General features: G+C 43.8%; 1 protein-coding gene across 1 annotated transcript in view; it reads left to right on the top strand.

The window, feature by feature from the left end:
• The window catches only part of prox1a (prospero homeobox 1a), a 32,218-nt gene extending 14,736 nt beyond the window's left edge, over positions 1 to 17,482 (top strand). Inside the window, exons 6-7 of the mRNA XM_035635937.2 lie at positions 2,685 to 2,879; positions 15,899 to 17,482. Coding sequence (XP_035491830.2) covers positions 2,685 to 2,879; positions 15,899 to 16,084 — 381 coding nt within the window. The 3' untranslated portion in view covers positions 16,085 to 17,482. The remainder of the gene's footprint in view (positions 1 to 2,684; positions 2,880 to 15,898) is intronic.
• The last annotated feature ends 1,765 nt before the right edge of the window (positions 17,483 to 19,247 follow it).

A 19,247-nucleotide genomic window follows, 5' to 3' on the forward strand; every position in this document is an offset into this window, starting at 1 on the left:
TAATCATCATCAATCAGTGGTTACACTATGCCCAAAACTGTCTCATGAATTTCTTTTCCCCTCTCCGTCTCAGTGACACACACACACACGCACAAACCACTTCCCTGCAGCGTATTACTGTCGAGTAAAGCAGAAAATGCCCTCAAACATGATTTAATAAAAGTTACTACAACAGCTTTTCCTCCGGCGTCCACGGGAAAACCTTCGGCGTCGAAACGCCGCAATTTATGTCGATCGTGCACATTCACACTGTCCTCTATAAATTGTGCCGCGCTGCAACGTTGAAGTGTCGGGCAGATTCTCAAAAGATGTGCGCGTTGTTTGCCCTTCCAACGGGGCCTGGGGGGCTGCGGGGGGGTTGACAACTACCACCATCAAGTGAGGAAGGGGAGGGGAGTCCGGACACCATGACACTTTCTCTGACACCCTCTCTTTTCCCCTTTTCGTTGTAAACAGAAATGGCATTCCTCTACCTCAGCATTTTGCCCCCCCCCCCCCCCCCCCCCCCCCCCCCCGCCCCCACCACCACCACCTCCATTCACTGTCCCTGTCTTTTGTCTCTTGCCTCGCTTGTGTTTTTTTGTTTTTTGCCCTGTCTACACGTGAATTTGTTGAGGCACACATGGTTAAAAACATTTACAGATTCCAGGCGACACCTCCGCCCCATGTTGCAATTTGACTCATTGATAAGCACATGAAGAAATCATGTGATGTCTATACAGACTGTACAGAGTGGCAAGGTCAAGTTTGCAGTGACGTTGTCCAAGTGGTCAACCGTTCCCTCGACCAATCTAGACCATCATAAAAAGACGCTTGGCTCTATCTTACGTACCGTGGACGGACGACATTGTCTTATGTGTGTAACCATGTGGTTGTGTTCTGATTGCTGAGTTATCGCGTTCCTTTCGTGCAACCCTTTTGTGGGTCAAAGCACCCCCCCAACACACACACACACACACACACTTTCCCCTCTTAACACTGAGCTTTGTCAAACCAACTCCCTTTCCCTCAGTGGCGCGCACACACACACACACACATATCGCACACACACACACCCACCCCCCAAATTATGCTCCATTATGTCACTGCCTTGTGACCGCTCCCGAAAAAAATATCTCTTTTCCTCCGTCACCCTCTCTCTCTCTCTCTCTGTGACTGCATTCCTTTTTCCATTCTGCCTCGCTCCATTCACCTCTATCTCACTCCGTCTCCCTCTTTCTTTCCCCCCATATCTCTCTCACTCATCCCTTGTTCCTGTGAGACAATGTCTTGTAACAATGCCGGGCTTAATCTCCGTGTCAAAACAGTTTTTCCACTTCAGCGCACACACACACACACAAAAACACACTTTCACTGGGCTGTCGCTGTGTATTTTTTTCCCTCCATGTGTTGTTTCTTGTAAGGAAGAGAGTGAAAGAGGGCGCAAACATACACACACTATTTGCTATTCTGAAAGCCTACAAATTATTGACTGACAACCTGCAGTGATCCCGTGCCGATAGAAACACATTAAACACTTTTTTTTCACTCAGGTTTGTATGAAAACTGCTTTTCTGAAAATGTTCACTTTCATTTATTTACCTATGTATCAACCATTATATTTTATATGTCTGTTAAAAACCATTTTTTTCAACAGCCTGGAATTGATATATTTTATACATGTTAACCATTTACATGAACATGTTTCACGTCACTTATCGCAGTATGGAGTTAAAATATTCTATTATACTCTTGTGTAAGCAAGAGTAAATGTCCTATGTTTTCAGGCGGCACATTTGCAGAATTTGGATAAGGCCTGCAGGGTGTTGTCTTTCATAAGAGTTTTTAAATGTTGGTCTAAAAAGCACAGGATGGCACAATATTAAAATATATGCAGTATTTGGGTCATTCCTGATTGAGAAGAAAGATTCTCCTAGGGGCTGATTCTGTCCGACAAAGACCCCTGAAGTGTAGACTGAGCTTTAGCGGCTAACGAGTTGGATAAATTAAAATATATTAGAAATTGTAACTTTTACTTATTCATTTACAGCTGTGAGCAAAATATGGGTTACACAAAAGCATAAACTTGCCGAACCTGAAACAAAAAAATTTAACACGGACCATACCGCCTTAAAATAAATAAATAAGAAAGAAGCAGAAGATCCTCGTTCACCACCTCAGCAGAGTGATAATAACATTTTTTTTAAACTTTCTGGCCTTGATAGAGATATTATAAGAATATGAATAGTTCACTCAGAGGCCCGGTTCAAGTCAAATTTGATGACACACGAGCATGCAAATAAGAACCAAAGCAAACATCAGGCTGTGCTATTATAAATCCACAGCACCGACAAACAGGAGGAAGGAATTCAGTACTTGATCTGAATGTACTTCATCTTACTACAACACTCAAACCTGTCAAGATATGTTTAAAATCTCTTGTAACGCTTGTAAATTACAACAATCTGTAACAAATCCTGTATAGTGTCTCGTGAATAACTGGCCATATTTATAATACAATATGATGTTTATATAATTCAACTTAATAAAGTAATTATACACTTAACATTGCAGGAATAATCCTACTCTAAATATATGTATGTATACAGTGATTTAACATTTAAACTATTAACAATTTAACACAATTTTGTTTCAATTGTGTATTATGTCATGAAATGTAATTCCTTTTTTCCCCCCTGTTCCAGTTTAATCGCTGCATCACCTCCCAGCTGATCAAGTGGTTCAGCAACTTCAGGGAGTTCTACTACATCCAGATGGAGAAGTTTGCGCGGCAGGCCATCAACGAGGGCGTGACCGCCACGGAGGAGCTGACGGTGGGCCGCGACGCTGAGCTGTTCAGGGCCCTCAACATGCATTACAACAAGGCCAACGACTTCGAGGTAAGCTGGAGCACAGGGAAGCCCCGCGTGCGCAAAGACGACGAACACGTTTCTCTTATTCTATACAAGTTTCAGGAAACGTTTCTTTTATCCACCGTGCACAAGACTTAAAATTAACATCCATCATTTACTCAGTTCACTTTTAAAACAAGTCAGTAGAGCTGACACACACTTGTCCTCTACCAAGTCAGCTGTTCGGAGAGCAACAGCCACTTCACGATTGTGCTGAGGTGTGGAAGTCGCCGTCTGTGTGTGTTTGTGTGTGTTTGTCCGTGTGTGTGTGTGTGTGTGTGTGTGTGTGTGTGTTCGATGAGGCGAAAGAGGACGCCGCCCGAGGCATGGGTGTCCTTGTCAAAGGGATTTGCAGAAGTCACATTCTCCCCCTCACTTTTTTCTCTCCCAATATTGGTCTGAGTTGACCTTAGGGCCCTGAAACTGTCCAACGTAACATCAGCAGCATTTAGATATCCATTAGCACACACCTCACCCCTGACACAAAACACACACACACTTTTTTTTTTGCTTAAGGAGACAAATGTTTAAGCTTGGACGTACAAAGAGCAGGATTTGCAGACGCAACAAAAGCGCGCACATGCACGGTATCCTCTTTGGGAAGCATGAATAGCGCATGCTTTGCATATCAAGGGTCAGGTAGCTTTTCACAGGTGGATATGTAAAGAGGCTGTACAGGAAATAGACACACATGTAAATAATTCACATGCGTGTGTGTGTGTGCGTGTGTTTATTTTGGGTGGTCTTCAGCGGGGTTATTTTTAGGGATCGTAAGGGTAAGGTTCATATTGGGGTCAGGAATTTGAGAACCACGACCATGGCTTTGCATATTTTAGCTTTTCAATCACACATCATTCATACCAAACAAATCTCCAAAGCATACGGTTCACTTTTAGGGTGATTTCATTACTTTTAGATTCCTCTCATTGGAAATCAAGGTGAGGACACTTGAAACCACAATCTGAGCTTGGCAAACGATTACAGTGAACATAAGTCGTCTGGACCCCCCCCCCCCTCATACTCTCATCAGGATATTGAAGCGGGGCATTTGCAAGCAGTGAAGTTAACACTTTGCATTGTCTATTTCCGAATATATTTGTGTTTGTGTGTGTGTGTGTGTGTGTGTGTGTGTGTGTGATGATTATTTGACCTTCACATTTTACAAATTCAAAAAGATCGTGTGAATGCGACGACTTCACTATCTTTTTTCTTTTGGCGCATGCACCAGGCCCTGACAATTCACAGCTTATTGGAAAACTTCGATGAAGGACAGCAGCCAATAAATGTTTTCAATAGTCGTTGTTTTTTCCTCTTAAGTTAACTATGTTGGGAAATGTTTGGTATTATAATTTGAGGATAATATAAATTAATATCCTTATGGTTGGCAATTATTATTTTAATTTTTTATTTTATTTACTGTGCGATTATATGACTAGAAGTTTTAGATTTATCCAAGTAATCGTCTTCAAGGGCACAACATTGTGTAGCTGTTTCAAATATGACTTCAGCATTCAAAAATAAAATTATATTCAGTCCAAAAAAATTATTATCCTCAGGCCTATGATCTCTATATGATACTCTATATTGTACTCTATATTATACTCTATCATAACCTCTAAGCTCCGTAAACGCAGTAACCAAAATGGTTTTAAAGCACAAAGAGGCTTGTGCATCCATAAATTTGGTTCAGTGTCAGTCGACGTACCGTAAAATTTTCACGACGGCCCCTTTCAGAAGAAACACTATCAGGACTGTCTTTCAAAGGGCTAATATTTTACTTAGTTTTTGACGCGACACATGATCAGAGCCGATTAGTGGTATTCAGTTGGATCCAGGGGAGAAAGCAACGAGACAGGATACTTCGAAAGACTTTGCGAGTTGATTTATACACAGTGTCAGAAAGAGAGACGATCAAGATCACACAAAATTGTCAAGATTCGTAGTTGAAGGGCCGATTCGCAGCATTATCGTAATCAGTCGAAGATGCTGATGAGGATCTTTTGGAAAAGAACTTGTGCGTCCGCTGTGCGACGACGTAATGGCGTGTTTGCAGAGGTAGGTATTACTTTGTCCCCTCTCCTGCCTCCTTCTCTCCCTTCCCCTCCCTCCCTCCCTCCCTCCTTCCCTCCCACCAACCTCGGTCTGTCCGCCCTGAGGGAACATTACCGGCTAGGGACCTCTCTCTCTCTCTCTCTCTCTCTCTCTCTCTCACTCACTCCTCTCCTCTCTCTCCCTCTGTCAAACTCAGAGGCTGAAACTGGAACCGCGGCCGATTCAGCAAGTCTCCCGACACACACACACACACACACGCCTTTTGCCACATTTAGCATCATCAGAGTTCCACCTTGGTTTGTCCCCCATCACACTCACCCCCTCCCCTTCTCCCATCCTTCCTCCTCCTCCTTTTGCTCTTTTCCTTGCTCCCGCTCCTTCCTGCTGAATCTGTCCTCTGTCGATATGTTCTCTTCATCGCCTCCTTGCTTTGTCCTCCTCTTCTCCTTTTGTCCCTCTCTCACGTGCCTTTGTACTTGCTCCCTTTCTTTCCTCCTCCTTCATTGTTGTCATTTTCCCTCACAGGCCTCCAATGCTTCCCTTCCTTCACCCGCTCTTCCTCTGCTTTCAAACTTATGTCTTATTCTTTCCCAGGCTCTCCACATCTTGTGTAGCTTTTCATCTCCACCTTCTCTCTGTTCTATTGTCTCATTCTACAGTACAAACCTGCTCCTTGTCTAATTATGGGGTCAGAGTTGGCCCCCCAAGGTCAAATTATTTGCATTTTTAATTTTTTTCTAGTTAAAAATAATAAGTCGGTCTTAGTCAACACCGTCTGCCTGATGAGATGATAAAATGTTCTTAGGTTTGATGGGTTATTAAAAGCTTATGTCATTAGTCAGCGTACATGGCCAGCATTTTAAATGGTAATTGTAGATTATTGCCATGGAAAGGTGAGTGTAAACTGTCGGGAGTGTGTGTGTGTGTGCGTGCTTGTGTGTGTGTCTGTGTGTGTGTGTGTGTTGTCTTCCAAATTTGGCATAAACAGGCCTCAGTAATTATAGCAGCTTCATTAATTACCTCCTCCTCCCCTCCTCTCTAGCCACATTCTTTCAACTCTTCTTTCTTGTTTACCTCTGCCTCTCTCTCTCTCTCCGTCCTCACAGTCTCCCGATCTCTCCGTCCCCTTCCCTCCCTCTTCCCTGAAACAATTTTGCCCTAATTGCAGCTCTGCCCACTAACTAATGAGGAAGGCAAAGAAAGGAAGGAGGCTCGGAAAAAGGGGAAAAGAAAACAGGGGAATAGTGTCATCTTCAAAAAACAAAGAGACGTTTTCTCTGCCAGGACAATAAGGGAAAGGTGTCAGCGTCCACCTCCTGCCAAGAGGAAGAGAAATGTTTCCTCTTTTTCCTTTTTTTTTTATATGGAGAGGGATTCATGAGTTGTTGGTGAAGTTTGCCAGCAGCACTGGGCATGCCACTCTCAACTTGAGTGAGTGTGTTTGTCCGTGTTAAAGTTTATGTTGCAATATTTGAAGTACACGTACACTTTGGTGACGTACACATGCCAGAGCACATACACACTCTTAAATTCTCCACTAAACACACACACACACACACACACACACACACACACACACACACACACACACACACAATAATATAAACAAAATATGACAACTTCATCAACTTTTGCACACCAGGCCTCTATTAATCACTTCACGTGTGTGTGTGTGTGTGTGTGTGTGTGTGTGTGTGTGTGTGTGTGTGTGTGTGTGCGTGCATGCGTGTGTCTGTGTGTGTGAAGGGACAATGAGACGTTTTTATGAAGCCTTCTAAAGGACGTTCTCATCTTTCATTCAAGGATCCTCACTGGCTCTGTCAGCACCAAACGACAGCACACACACACACACACACACACACAAGCATACACACACAAGCATGCACACATACAGATATTCATTTGTGTTCATCTCAAAGAGCAGAGATAACCTCTCTTGAAGGGTGGGTGTGGTTGCGACCAAAATCTGCCCAAACACACACACACACACACACACACACACACACACACCTGGAGGCCACAGAGTGGTCAAAGACTCACATTTCAGGGCTATCTGGTTTCATAAGCTCTGCACTTCATGAAAAGTTCTCATGTCTTTCTCTGCTGTTTGAGTTTCTTTGTCATCCTTTCTCTCTCCTTATTCATCTATTCACTCATCTTTTCCACTTCCTCTTCATACGAGCCCATTGAGCGTGAGGCCGCGCTCGACTCTCAGGAATCGTTTCTCAGAGTGGGCTCCCTGTCTCTCCTCTCACAGAAAATGCAGTGCAGCTTTAATGTTTTTATTTTTCGTATTGTGCCCCGTGGCGTTTTAATGAACCAGTGCACACTGGAATATTGAAGATTCACCTGTCTCATCCATTACCATTGTGTCTATAATTTGTCTTCCTAATGTCTTCTGCGTCTTTCTGTTGTCCTCGCCTCTCGTCTTCTGTGCATAACCTACCCAGAAGGCGCAGACACACATTTCAATATCAGCCTTTGGAGAGGCAGGGAATTTCAAATGCTACACCTGTCCTGCTTTCTTTCCCTCTCTTCTCCTCTGATGTCTCCCATTTATTCTAAATCTAGAGCTTTAGGAATGACCACATCTTAGACTTAGTAGAGGTAAAAAAATTCATGTATAATATAAGAATAAAAGAACATACTTTGTTGCCGTCACTCAAGGTGATTTAGCAAGTACAAGCACCAAGTAACCAAGTCTTCCTCGCTGTCTCTTTCTCTCTGCTGCTGGTTGACAGAAAGTGGTATGATACAGACCTTACCACCTGCCAGTCCCTGTCACTATAATTATAGCTAGTCGCAGTGTGTGTGTGTGTGTGTGTGTGTGTGTGGTATTCCAGTTGAGAAGAAGAAGGACTCATCTTTGTCACTGAGGCTGATTAGAGTCACGAGGGGCGGTGTATATGTGTGCATGTGTGCTTATGTATGGTCTTCCTCTATGTGTGTGTGTGTGTGTGTGTGTGTGTGTGTGTGTGTGTGCGTGTGTGAAGTGTTTCCCTGCCCCAGCTGTCTCCTTAGCTTTAACAATAGGCCTGGTAACAAAGACGTGGCCTTCAGCCTCTGTCATGTGATACTAGTGGTCTGCAGCCTCTCAGTCAGATGACCCAGGCTATTGTCCTCTATGGATGACATACACACACACACACAGACACACGCAGACACACACACACACAGCCCAATCCAAGGAGGCACAGCACGTGTATGAATGGACACACTCCGCAGCATGCAGAGATACAAAGACACAGTGGCACACAAAAAGAAGATGCACACGCTCGTGGAGATAGTGAGAGCAGACACGCACACACACACACACACACACAGACGCAATCTCAGGACGCAGACCCTTCCTCTCAGTCACATGCAGCGCGAACAAAGACAAACTTTACTGCCATTGTCTCAGTGCAAGTGAGATCAGTGACTGATTGACAGAAGAGCAGCAGAGAAAGGAAACATATTGCCGATGTCCTGGAGGAACCGTCCTCCACACACCATTTTGTTTTTTCTCTAAACCCTGAGATTAAGACATCGTTGAAATACAGGCGAGACAGATGTATTTGCCATCAAACAGATGATTTTTTTTGAGTGATCTTTCCAGTGCTCTTAGGAATGGCAGCTATCTTCTTGCTGCAAATATGGGTGACCGTGTCACAGAGCACCTTACCAGCAGGTTGCTGGCTGGGCTATTTGTGTTCAGAATTTATGTCGCGGCGGGAACACAGAGGGACAGAAGTGAATTCCCTGACTGACTAGAGAAATGACATAGATGTAAAAGGAATATAACCTAATTTTACCCCACCCCCACCCCCCACCCCGCCCCCCTCCAAAAGAAACTGCTGTTAAGGAACCTTGAACAAGGGATTAAAACCCCAACCAGAGCTGTTTATAGACTGACTGAGACAAGTCCAAGTGTCATCTTAAGTCCTTGAAGGCCAGCCCCAGTCACAAGCGTTCGCACGCCATTTGCTTTTTATATCTTTAAGTATCTGAATGACGACCACCGGGTTTTTTTTTTTCTTTGTCACAAAACTGAGACCGAAGTCCTTTCATTCGCCTTATTATTAAATATTGAAGTATGAGCTATGAACTGCCTAAGAAGTCTTAACAGCAGTCAAGTCTATCAGGCTTCTTCCCGACGTAAAAATTACGTTATACTGCAAATGATGTGTGTCTGCCGCTTACAGCGAGATTGTTCCAATGAAAAATGAACTTGCCTTGAGGTTTGCTGGATTGTTTCTCGTGTCTCCAGTGAACCTGGAGCAACACGACCGACGCAGATCCCCCTCACATTTTGTGCAAGTCAAATTGTTTCTGAACTGTCCAACTCTTAAGCCTGCAGCTCTGCAGTTCTCTGGCGGTCTATGGGTTTTATTGGGGCACGTAAATGTTTGAGATTCACACTGGTTACACTCCGCTGGAGGCGCAAAGTAGAGAGTCAGCAAGTGTGTGTGTGTGTGTGTGTGTGTGTGGTGGCAGGAGAGGCAACGTGTGCAAGGAAAAGGAGGAGAGGAGGATCAAACCAAAATTTTTTGGACACAAATTAAGAAGTGTTCTTCTTATGTATTAATAAATGTTCCTGTGAGGCGGGATTCTGCTCACAAAAGCGAAAAGCCTGCTCAGTCTCCTTTCCCCAGATGGTCAGAGACATAAATGAGAGCTAAACTAACATTAAGTGTTTTATTAAGTGCTGCTTCAAATCCACCAGAGTGAGACCAAAGTATTTCTCTTACTTCCCTAATGTTTGTCTCCATTTTGAAGGAGAACTTTAAGCTCAAGATATCACTGTTTATCTGGAAAGAATGCACACAATACTACCATCTTCGTATGAGCGCCAAGCCAAGATTGCATCATATTTACAATTAAGAAACAAAAAGACAAAATAATGTAATCTGTATAAGTATTAATTTTCATTAATTAGTACTTGCTGAAGGATAAAAGGATGAAAGGAAAACACTGGGAAGGGGGGGAGGTGAAAGGGCGCTCATTCTGTGTTTGTGTGTGTGTGTGTGTGTGTGTGTGTGTGTGTGTGTGTGTGTGTGTGTGTGTGATTGTGTGTGTGTCTGTCTGTCTGTGTGTTTTCCTGCCAGGGTGTGTGTGACTAAAGCCAGGCCTGATAGCAGGGAAAGCAAGAGAGTGAGAGAGAAGAAGAGGAAAAAGGAAGCAGATGCTCATGTGCTGGCACAAAAATGATATATCCACTGAGTCTCTCTCTCACACACTCACACAGGATTGCTCAGTCCACTGAAGGAGCATCAGATGAAAGAGCTCCAGTATTGTGTTAGCCATAGAAAAATACTCTACTGACCAACAGTACAGTGTACCTCAAGGCCAAGGAGAGAATGATTGGCAACAAAAATGGTGTGTGTGTGTGTGTGTGTGTGTGGGGGGGGGGGGGGGGGGGGGGGGGGGGTCTGATATCGAAAGGAGCAATATCTTGTCAAAAGACTAGAAAGATGGTTTGAGGGGGGGCAATGTAACTGATGCCATAACATAAATACACGTGAATAAACAAAAAAGAAACACTTAGCAACCGACTTAACAAATGTGTGCGCACACACACACACTTGAGTAAACAGTGTCATCGTCTGTTGCATTGAGGGAGGGAGGTAGAAAGAAAGAAGGAAGAACACACTAAGACACTGTTCATCTTCTGTTTAAACACCTCCAGAATCAAACATATGGTCTTTGTGCAGTGATTCCTTAAGGGCGTGTGTGTGTGTGCGCGTGTGTGTTCTCTTCAGCGCATGGCAGAGAGTGAGGATGAAAAGGTAAGGAGAGAGATAGGAGTGAACCGAGGTCAAACAAACACACAGCTCTGGCACCTGGTCGCAGAAGTCAAGAGAGTCCAGGTCGAGGGCGCGAAGGTAAAGAGGGACACGGGGATACGATGAGTTGCCATGTGTGATTAAAAAGATAAACGGTTGTGTGAGCTTTGTCATAAGATAAATCAGAGAGAATACAGTTCCGGAAGACATAAGGGGGCAGAGGGGAGCAAAAGAGGAGGAGTGAGATGGACGAGAGAAAGGAAGGAGATATAAAAAAAAGAGGGAGGGAGGGATGGAGGGTGTCCCAGTAGGCGTCTTTGTTGGGCAGCAGTTTAGAGATTTACAGGCTCTTGTCCCTCCGCATGTGTGTGTGTGTGTGTGCGTGTGCGAAGAGAGTAATTGAGACTCCCTTCATCCAATATTTACCCACCAAACCAGAGCAATCATGCGAATTATGTTTACTGGGAACGGAGTGTCTTTCGTCCCCCTTTATCTTCCTTTCTCTCCTCCATTTTCCCCATTCCTCGCCCGCTCCCTCTCTCCTGGCAACTAGACATCATATCGAGATCCAAGCGAGGAGTAAATCTCTCACACACACATACGCACGCACACTCACACACACTCACACACACACAGGGGAAACCAGCCCATCTGTATTGATGATGGCCTAATTTAGATCTCTCTATTGGACTGATTTACAATGGTCAGACAAATCTGGGCATCTGGACCCAAGTGTGTGTGTGTGTGTGTGTGTGTGTGTGCGTGTGTGTGTGTGTGTGTGTGTGTGTGTGTGTGTGTGTGTGTGTGTGTGTGTATGTGTGTGTGTGTTTTTGTGTGTTGTCCGGCTGAGCTGATACCCAAGACCGGACACACAGTATCCTCCCTGCTTCGATTGTGTGCTCGTTGTTTTCCCTACCTCTCAGTGAATCAGCAGTCTCCGCTTCCCTCCCCGTCATGGTCTCGTTTCAGCACTTTGGGTCCTCTCACTGCTCCAGTGATGACACACGCCTCCCTGAAACATTAAGAAAAAAAAAAAAAAGCACACCAGTCACCGTGCTGGAAAAGGCAATACTGCAACACAAAGACCTACCTAGATCTTGACCTACTGTGGAAAGGCCCAGGACCTTTGTAAATCAAGGACACATTTTGTTTTTCTTTTACAGCCCTTTGCACTGGACGATTTGTCTTTTCTTTTTATGATGCAAGCCAATTTGAACAACTAAGGGAGCAAGGGATTTAATCCAAGAGGGAGGGGACGCCTCAAAGGCACATTCATCTTCAAGATCAAGCTCAGGTTTCAACTTTTATTTTTCCCAGTGGGCAGTTTCACAGCAGCTATTAAAAACAGCAGCTTGACTTTGGGACTTCCTTTATTTTTTTCGCAGGTTAAAAAAGGAAAAAAAAATTTCCGGCTTTGCATAAATGACACCTGCTCATTACAACCAGTCTCATATTTTTAGTTCTAGCCACCGTTCCTGCCTTTAAAAATATAATTGTATTCATTAAGTTAACGCTTCCATTTGGTTTCACCTCCGTATAAAGCAGTTTGGCCAAAACTTTTGGCTTCCGATGGTCTCACGATTTGCGTCTTGCCCTGTTGGACTACTGTAGCGATGTTACAGTGATCTTTCTGTAATATGAAATATGTAACGATTAAAGTTGTATTGAAGTTGTTGGCATTAACATACAACACAAGGGTCCAAAAGTTCTCACCTGCAAAGTTTACACTTGTTTTTGTACATGAGACAGTATGCGTGTGCTTGTGTGTGTGTGTGTGTGTGTGTGTGTGTGTGTGTGTGTGTGTGTGTACAGTAGTGTCTATACCAAAGACAGTGACAGAGGGCCTCATTGAAATAACTGTGGTCTCAAGGGGCCAGCTAAACTGAGAGAGATAGGGTAGGTGAGGGGAGACAGAGTATATGAGAGTCCAGGGAAACATTTAGGGTGTGTGTGTTTGTGTGTGTGTGTGTGTGTGTGTGTAGGGTGATTCATCCGTTCCTGGTGGCGGCTAACCTTGGCGTGTCCTGCCACGCGTGACGGGGTTACACCCAGACAGCACAGTGCTGTCCTCTAGTTTGTTGGGGTGTACGGGAGCATGCACTAGTCCGGAAGAGTCGGCCTTGTGTGTGTGAGTGTCTGTGTGTGTGTGTGTATGTGTGTGTATGCGTGTGTGTGTGTGTGTGTGTGTGTGTGTGTGTGTGTGTGAGTGTGTGTGTGTGTGTGCTGCCAGAAAAAGAGACAAAGACGACGAAAAAAAGAGAATCCTCGTCAGGTTGTTTAGTGTCTTTGTATGATCTTGCCCCCGGGAGAAAGGGCAGAAAAAAGAAAGACAAATGGGTGCATGCATGTCTGTGTGTGTGTGTACCAGTGTTTTGCTGTCAAACACTGCAATGAGCACAGACGCAGCACAAAAACACGCACAAACACACACACAAAGCCTTGCGATGACAGTATATTTATGCCTGCATGGAGAAAGGACAATTGGATCCCTGCAATCCCTTCATTCTTGTTTAAACTCTGACACACACACATACACACAACCACACAGTAAATGAGCACAGACAACTGTTCACCTGCCTTGTCAAGGACTGAGTGTGTCATCTGTCATACACACGGGCACGCACACACACACACACACACACAGCTGAGGGCTGTTAAGAAAGAGGAAGTACAATGAGGGGAAGTTCCCCGCTGAAGAAGAGCTTGGGACAGGAATAGAAATATCTGGACACCTGAAACACCACGCACACTTAAAGCTGCTGTCGGTAGGATTGAGAGAAGTGTGGACATTGTCTCAGCATTCAAAATCCAACGACTCCTGCTCCCTCCCCCTGCCTCTCCGCTGCACTTCGGTTCCTCCTCCACAGCTCCTCCCGGCCCTCCGTGCCCGTGCACGCTACCATGGCAACCGAAGCCAGGCAAGGTACGTAACATGACGTTCCCAGCGGTAAGAAGCTTACCTGAAGCTAACACGGAATACTGTCCACATTGATAGACTATAAGACGTTTTTTTTTGTTATCGTTGCCTGTGACTTTTTGTGAAAACAACATCGTCAGTGTTTTTGAACGTGGGCGACCGTAAATGAGTGTATATTAGCTTGTTTACGTACCTAGCGTAGTTAGCACATTAGCTAGCACGTTAGCTACAGAGTGTTACATGGTAGGCCTGAAAATTAACAGCTTTATCTTCACATACATCATTTGTTGCTTTGCAAGATGACTGACGCTTTTATCTATATTTTATAACATTATTAGAGCTTTGAGACTGGTACACTCGACTCCGATGAGGAAGTGAACACGGCTGCTTCGACGAGCAGTCGAGCAAGGAGAAGAGGGAGTCGCATACGAGGCGCACCGGGCAGCGGCCGTGGGAGACAGGGCAGAGATCGGCGTGTTGGCCCGACACCCGAGGACCTGGGAGCCGAAGACACAGCTGATCTTCATGAGATGAGCCAGTTGGTCCCTGCCACTTGCACTGGTTTCATCCCAAGATGGTTTAGCTTCAGACTGTGCTATATATCTCAATACTCTGCTGTGCAATATATTTTTTTCATTTAATTTATTTATTTCATAATTATATTTTAATATTTATGCAACCTCAGTATTGGCTTTGCAGTAAGTGTATTTTCAAAGTGATTGCTATCTCATTGCATAAATATACAACAATGTGAAGATTACTTACTACTATCAATATACCTTTTGAATCAATTCAAGGCATTACAAATATATTCATTTGGGGTAATCAGATTCACTGGTTCAGTACTACCGATGCAGTAGCTCAAAGAAAAGCATAAAAAAGTACACAATAATGTAATATTGTCAAGCTTTATTTTGCACATGAATAAAATACAGTAGTTGTGTTGAATATTCCTTCCTCAGCTGTTCCCGCAGCAAAGTCAGCATCTGTGGAGAAAAGCAACATGAATAGCGACACATACTTAGCATTTAGCATAGCACGGGATGCCATGTGGTGATAAAATAATGAAGCCTACTAAACAGTACGACACAGATGGGGGAGCATTTGGTCACGAGAGCACAGACAATGACACACAGGTCTGGAAAACTCTCAAAAACAGATAAGACAGCTTGGACACAAACATATTTTCAGATATTATGCTACAAACACCGCTAACCAATAGCCTTGGCACTGTGGACCTACAGCTAGCAGCCTGATTAGAACTAGCAGCCTGATTACAACACCACAGTAGCACACGGTCACAGAGTGCGACAATAACATGGAAAAAAAAAGATAAATGAAACAGAGAATATTACCGGTCAAGCAGAACGCATCGTTTGTGAACCCTGTCGGTGTTTGTTGTTCTTTGGAGCCGCTCCGATGTTTACGTCTGCTCGATCTGTTTCCTACTTTTTAGCTCGTTTTTGCACGTGGTCTTCGTCGTATATGCAGTTTCTGGCAAAGGAGCCGGGCAGTTTTTTCGATGCTTGGCGCTTCTCTACCACGTTATTTTCAAATTAACTCTGCTTCTGCTGCGAGCTCCTCGTTGTGAAGACGTGAGCTTGTTCGTGACCGAGCGAGTGAGGCTGTGCACAGGTTCTGCAGCGCTGCCCAGATAGTACCCGGATGATTGACAGAGCGGAGAGACGCCCCCTGGCTGTGATTGGAGATTTTTGCTCGGGCGCGGTGGATTCTGGCAAATGGCATTAAAGGCGGTAGAGGGAGCTGAATGACCCAGAATCTGTCACAGACGATCTGTCTCACATATTACTAGCAGCATATAGTGGCAGTTTTTCAATATGAAAAAAAGTTATTTTTGCAAATCCTACCGACAGCAGCTTTAACCTAATTTGTTGATCCCGTTCTGACACACAAATACTTTTCCTAAAGAAGACGATTTGTATTCATTCACTTGATATCTCGTTACAAACAAATTTGCAATTCATATTCAAATGAAACAATTTAGAAATTAAAAGGGTATTTCATAAAATACATTTTGTTTTGCTTTTCTTGCTCCACTTTTTCTTCAATATTTTATAGTATCCGAAATACTGTGTGACGGCCTCTGCAGACAACCTCATGTCACACTCATGATAAGGTGTCCACATTTGACTATATAATGTACGTCAAGGTCATTTCTACTAGATGTGAATGTACTTGAGAGAAGTAGCACAATTTTTATGGTAAAAAATACTACAAATGTACCACTTTCTCTCCTCCCCTTTGTCCTCAAGGTCCCCGAGCGATTTCTGGAGGTGGCTCAGATGACCCTCCGTGAGTTCTTCAACGCCATCGTGGCGGGCAAAGACGCGGACCCCTCCTGGAAGAAGGCCATCTACAAGGTGATCTGCAAACTGGACAGCGAGGTTCCCGACGTCTTCAAATCCCCCAACTGTCTACAAGAGCTCCTCCACGACTGACTAGAACGAGGGAGGAAACGCCGCAAGCAAGAGAAACCTCCACGGACTGTGAGAAGACTGTAAGGAACGCCCCTCGAGGCGCACAGACAGTTAGACTGGGTCGAGGTCCTCGGTGAGATGCGTTTGAAGGAGATTGACGTTCATGACACGATGCAGAGACTTGAAGTTCTTCTACTTGGACGTCCCCGGAGAGGTTTGCTGGTGGTTGTTTTTTGGTCAGCCCATCTTTTAAAAGACAAACCCACCCTCAAGATGTTTTATAAAGGAAAGAAATATTTCTCTTCACAGAGGTCGAGGGCTGAGACTCGTGACTCACATGATCCTCAAGTCAACAAATATTGCTGAGACTTTTATAAATTAAAAGTGAAAAACAGTGAAAATTGAACATCCTTGCACTCAAAGAAAAGCCCCCCCCCTTTCTCCATCACCTCGTCCACGCTCGCTCTTCATCCTCCTTCAGGGTTGAAGAGGATCATGGATCAGTCCTCAGCCCTCCCATCATCTGGGAACAGGAGCGAAGTAAAGAATTTAAGATGATAATATATTTAAAAAAAAAATCTTTTTATTGTGGATGTTTTTAAGTTACATGGACATTTTTGAAAAACAAGTGATGTTTCTGTATTTCTTTTTCCTCCTTTGTATAATCTTAGACCTCCTCACTCGCTTACAGAGACACACAGGCACACACACACCACACACTGTACACGCACACACACACACACACACACTCTTGGACATGAAAGCACAGTAGCGCCCCCCTCCAAAAAGAACTTAGTTGTTGTTTATTCCCCTTCATTTTCCCTCCTCTTTTTACTTTTTCCTCTTCTTACTGTTCTGAGACTTCCTGGGTGTTTGTCTTGACTGTGGCTCCCCCGGCCCTGCCCCCTCCCCTGGCTCATGTTGCATTCAGACATACCCAGAGCATTGATGGCAAAAATCATCTTTAATGAAATATGATTTTGATACTACACCAGTCCCATTCTTATTTTCTTCTCTTTTTTTTTGCAATTTTAGAAACAAGAATTAGTCCAAATCTGAGACGAACATAATGAGAATACTATTTTATACTGTTAGAAACGAGATTGAGTGACCCATCATCTTTATCCATATCAGCCTTAAGCAGATGCCAGCACTGACATTTGAGAATGTCCCTTCTTCTTTTGTTTAATATAAAAAATACAAACCTCAGCTCCCACACACTGTCAGCACTTATGGTGAATCTATTCAATAGCCCAGTTCAGACCTTCATCAAGCGCTTAATACGTACAAAGAATGAAAGGAGCTGGATTTTCTGTTTTGAACCACTGCTTTACCTCCTATACACCTGTCTCTACACAGGTGTTTCAAAAACACTTTCTTCACAATGAGAAGCTCTTAAATTTAATAAATGAAATTCAATATATACCGAGCTGGACTACATGATTCGAAACTGTGTTTTCGGCATTTCTGTACTGCATTTTCTTAATTATCAACCAATGTGTACATCATCGTCAAATATTATGCAAACAAGGCAATCCCAGGCTCAGCTACCACTGATTTATTTAAAATATTATAGCACCGTTATAGGATAAAGGCAGGATGGGGAGCTTAGCCATGATTGGTTCTGAACCAAGTTTGGTGTCATTGTTTGCATTTTATTCCATTTCATTTGTATGTTATATTTTACACGAATCTCAAAAATCACTTTTTTTAAGTAACATGGATTCATGGTTCCAAGTGTTTCTTGGACGCTATGGTTCTAACATTTTCTAAAAACTCTGATGATCGACTGTGGCACAGCGAGGTGTGTTTAAGAATAAGCTTGAATCTCCTCCAGTCAGAAAATTTTAACCCCATTCATCCTTGAAATCTCCAATCTGCAAAATCATCAAAAGTTACAAAACAGAGGCAGGAAATGTGCTTTCTGTTACGAGTTATCCATCTCTGCTCTGGGCGACCAAGCAGGGCAGCGGCACCAGGCGGGTCGTGTGTGAAGTGTTTAAGGTTTTAACAGCAGAAAAAGATAAAAATAAAAAATACAAAATACAAAATACGACAAAATGCTGATATTTGTAGCTTGTAAAGATGTAATAATTACTCTGATACTTTTATTATTTATAATTGAAATAATTATTCCAGTTAATGTTATTATGATGATGATGATCATTAATGCTTGCTACAGATTTGACCAGTGGTTTACTCATTGTTTATCCATTACACTGCAACATTAAATAAATTATTCTTTGAAAAAAAAAAGTAGGAGGGGATGTACTTTTTTTCTGTTTACTTGCACTCAGTAAAGGGTGCAGAGGGCGTTGACCCGTTTGCATGTGCCTGCCCACACACATACACACACACACACACACACACACACACACACACACACACACACACACCACATCCCCATCAACCCAGGCAGTAACTAGGCAACATGATAGCCAGGCCACTTTAACGCTTTCCGTGCCCTTCCCTCCCTCTCTCCCTCCCTCCCTCCATCGCTTGCTCTCCCACTAACCCTCTCTCGCTTTCTGGATCCTGTAAAGGGGACATGTGATCCCTTGTTGTTGTTGCTGATGAATTGAAAAGAGGAGCGCCGTGTGATTATTGTCAGCACAAAAGCCTCAAAAAGCTGCTGACATCTAGATTAGCCAGTACAAAGACACAGGGACAGACACACGCACACACACACACACACACACACACAAACACACACACACACAAACACACACAAGACATAGGTACAGACTTACACTCAAACACACACAAAACACAGGGACGGGGCCTGTCTGCCCTCGTTGCCCTACCATCCTCCTCACTCCTGTATCCCTTTTCCTCTCCCGGCCCTCCATCACTGATATCACTCCCCACTCATCCCCCTTTTTTTTTTTTTTTTTTTACCTCCCCTGTCTCCTCTGTGCTTCCTTTCTCATAGCTTTCATTTCATCCACCCTCCTCTCTCACCACTTACCTCCCTAACACACACAAACACTCACCATGCCCTCTGTGTGTTGGCGCCAAACACTAACTGGCATCACACAATGCCAACCACCATCACCAGCATGGGACAAATTGCCAGCACTCAATGTCCCCCCCCCCCCCCTTTCTCTCTAAAACAAGGTGTGCATAAAACAAACCTACCAAGTTTACATCAAATTCCAACAATGATATGGTAGCATTTGCATGT

Source organism: Scophthalmus maximus, chromosome 1 (genome assembly GCF_022379125.1).
Source record: "Scophthalmus maximus strain ysfricsl-2021 chromosome 1, ASM2237912v1, whole genome shotgun sequence".
NCBI lineage: Eukaryota > Metazoa > Chordata > Actinopteri > Pleuronectiformes > Scophthalmidae > Scophthalmus > Scophthalmus maximus.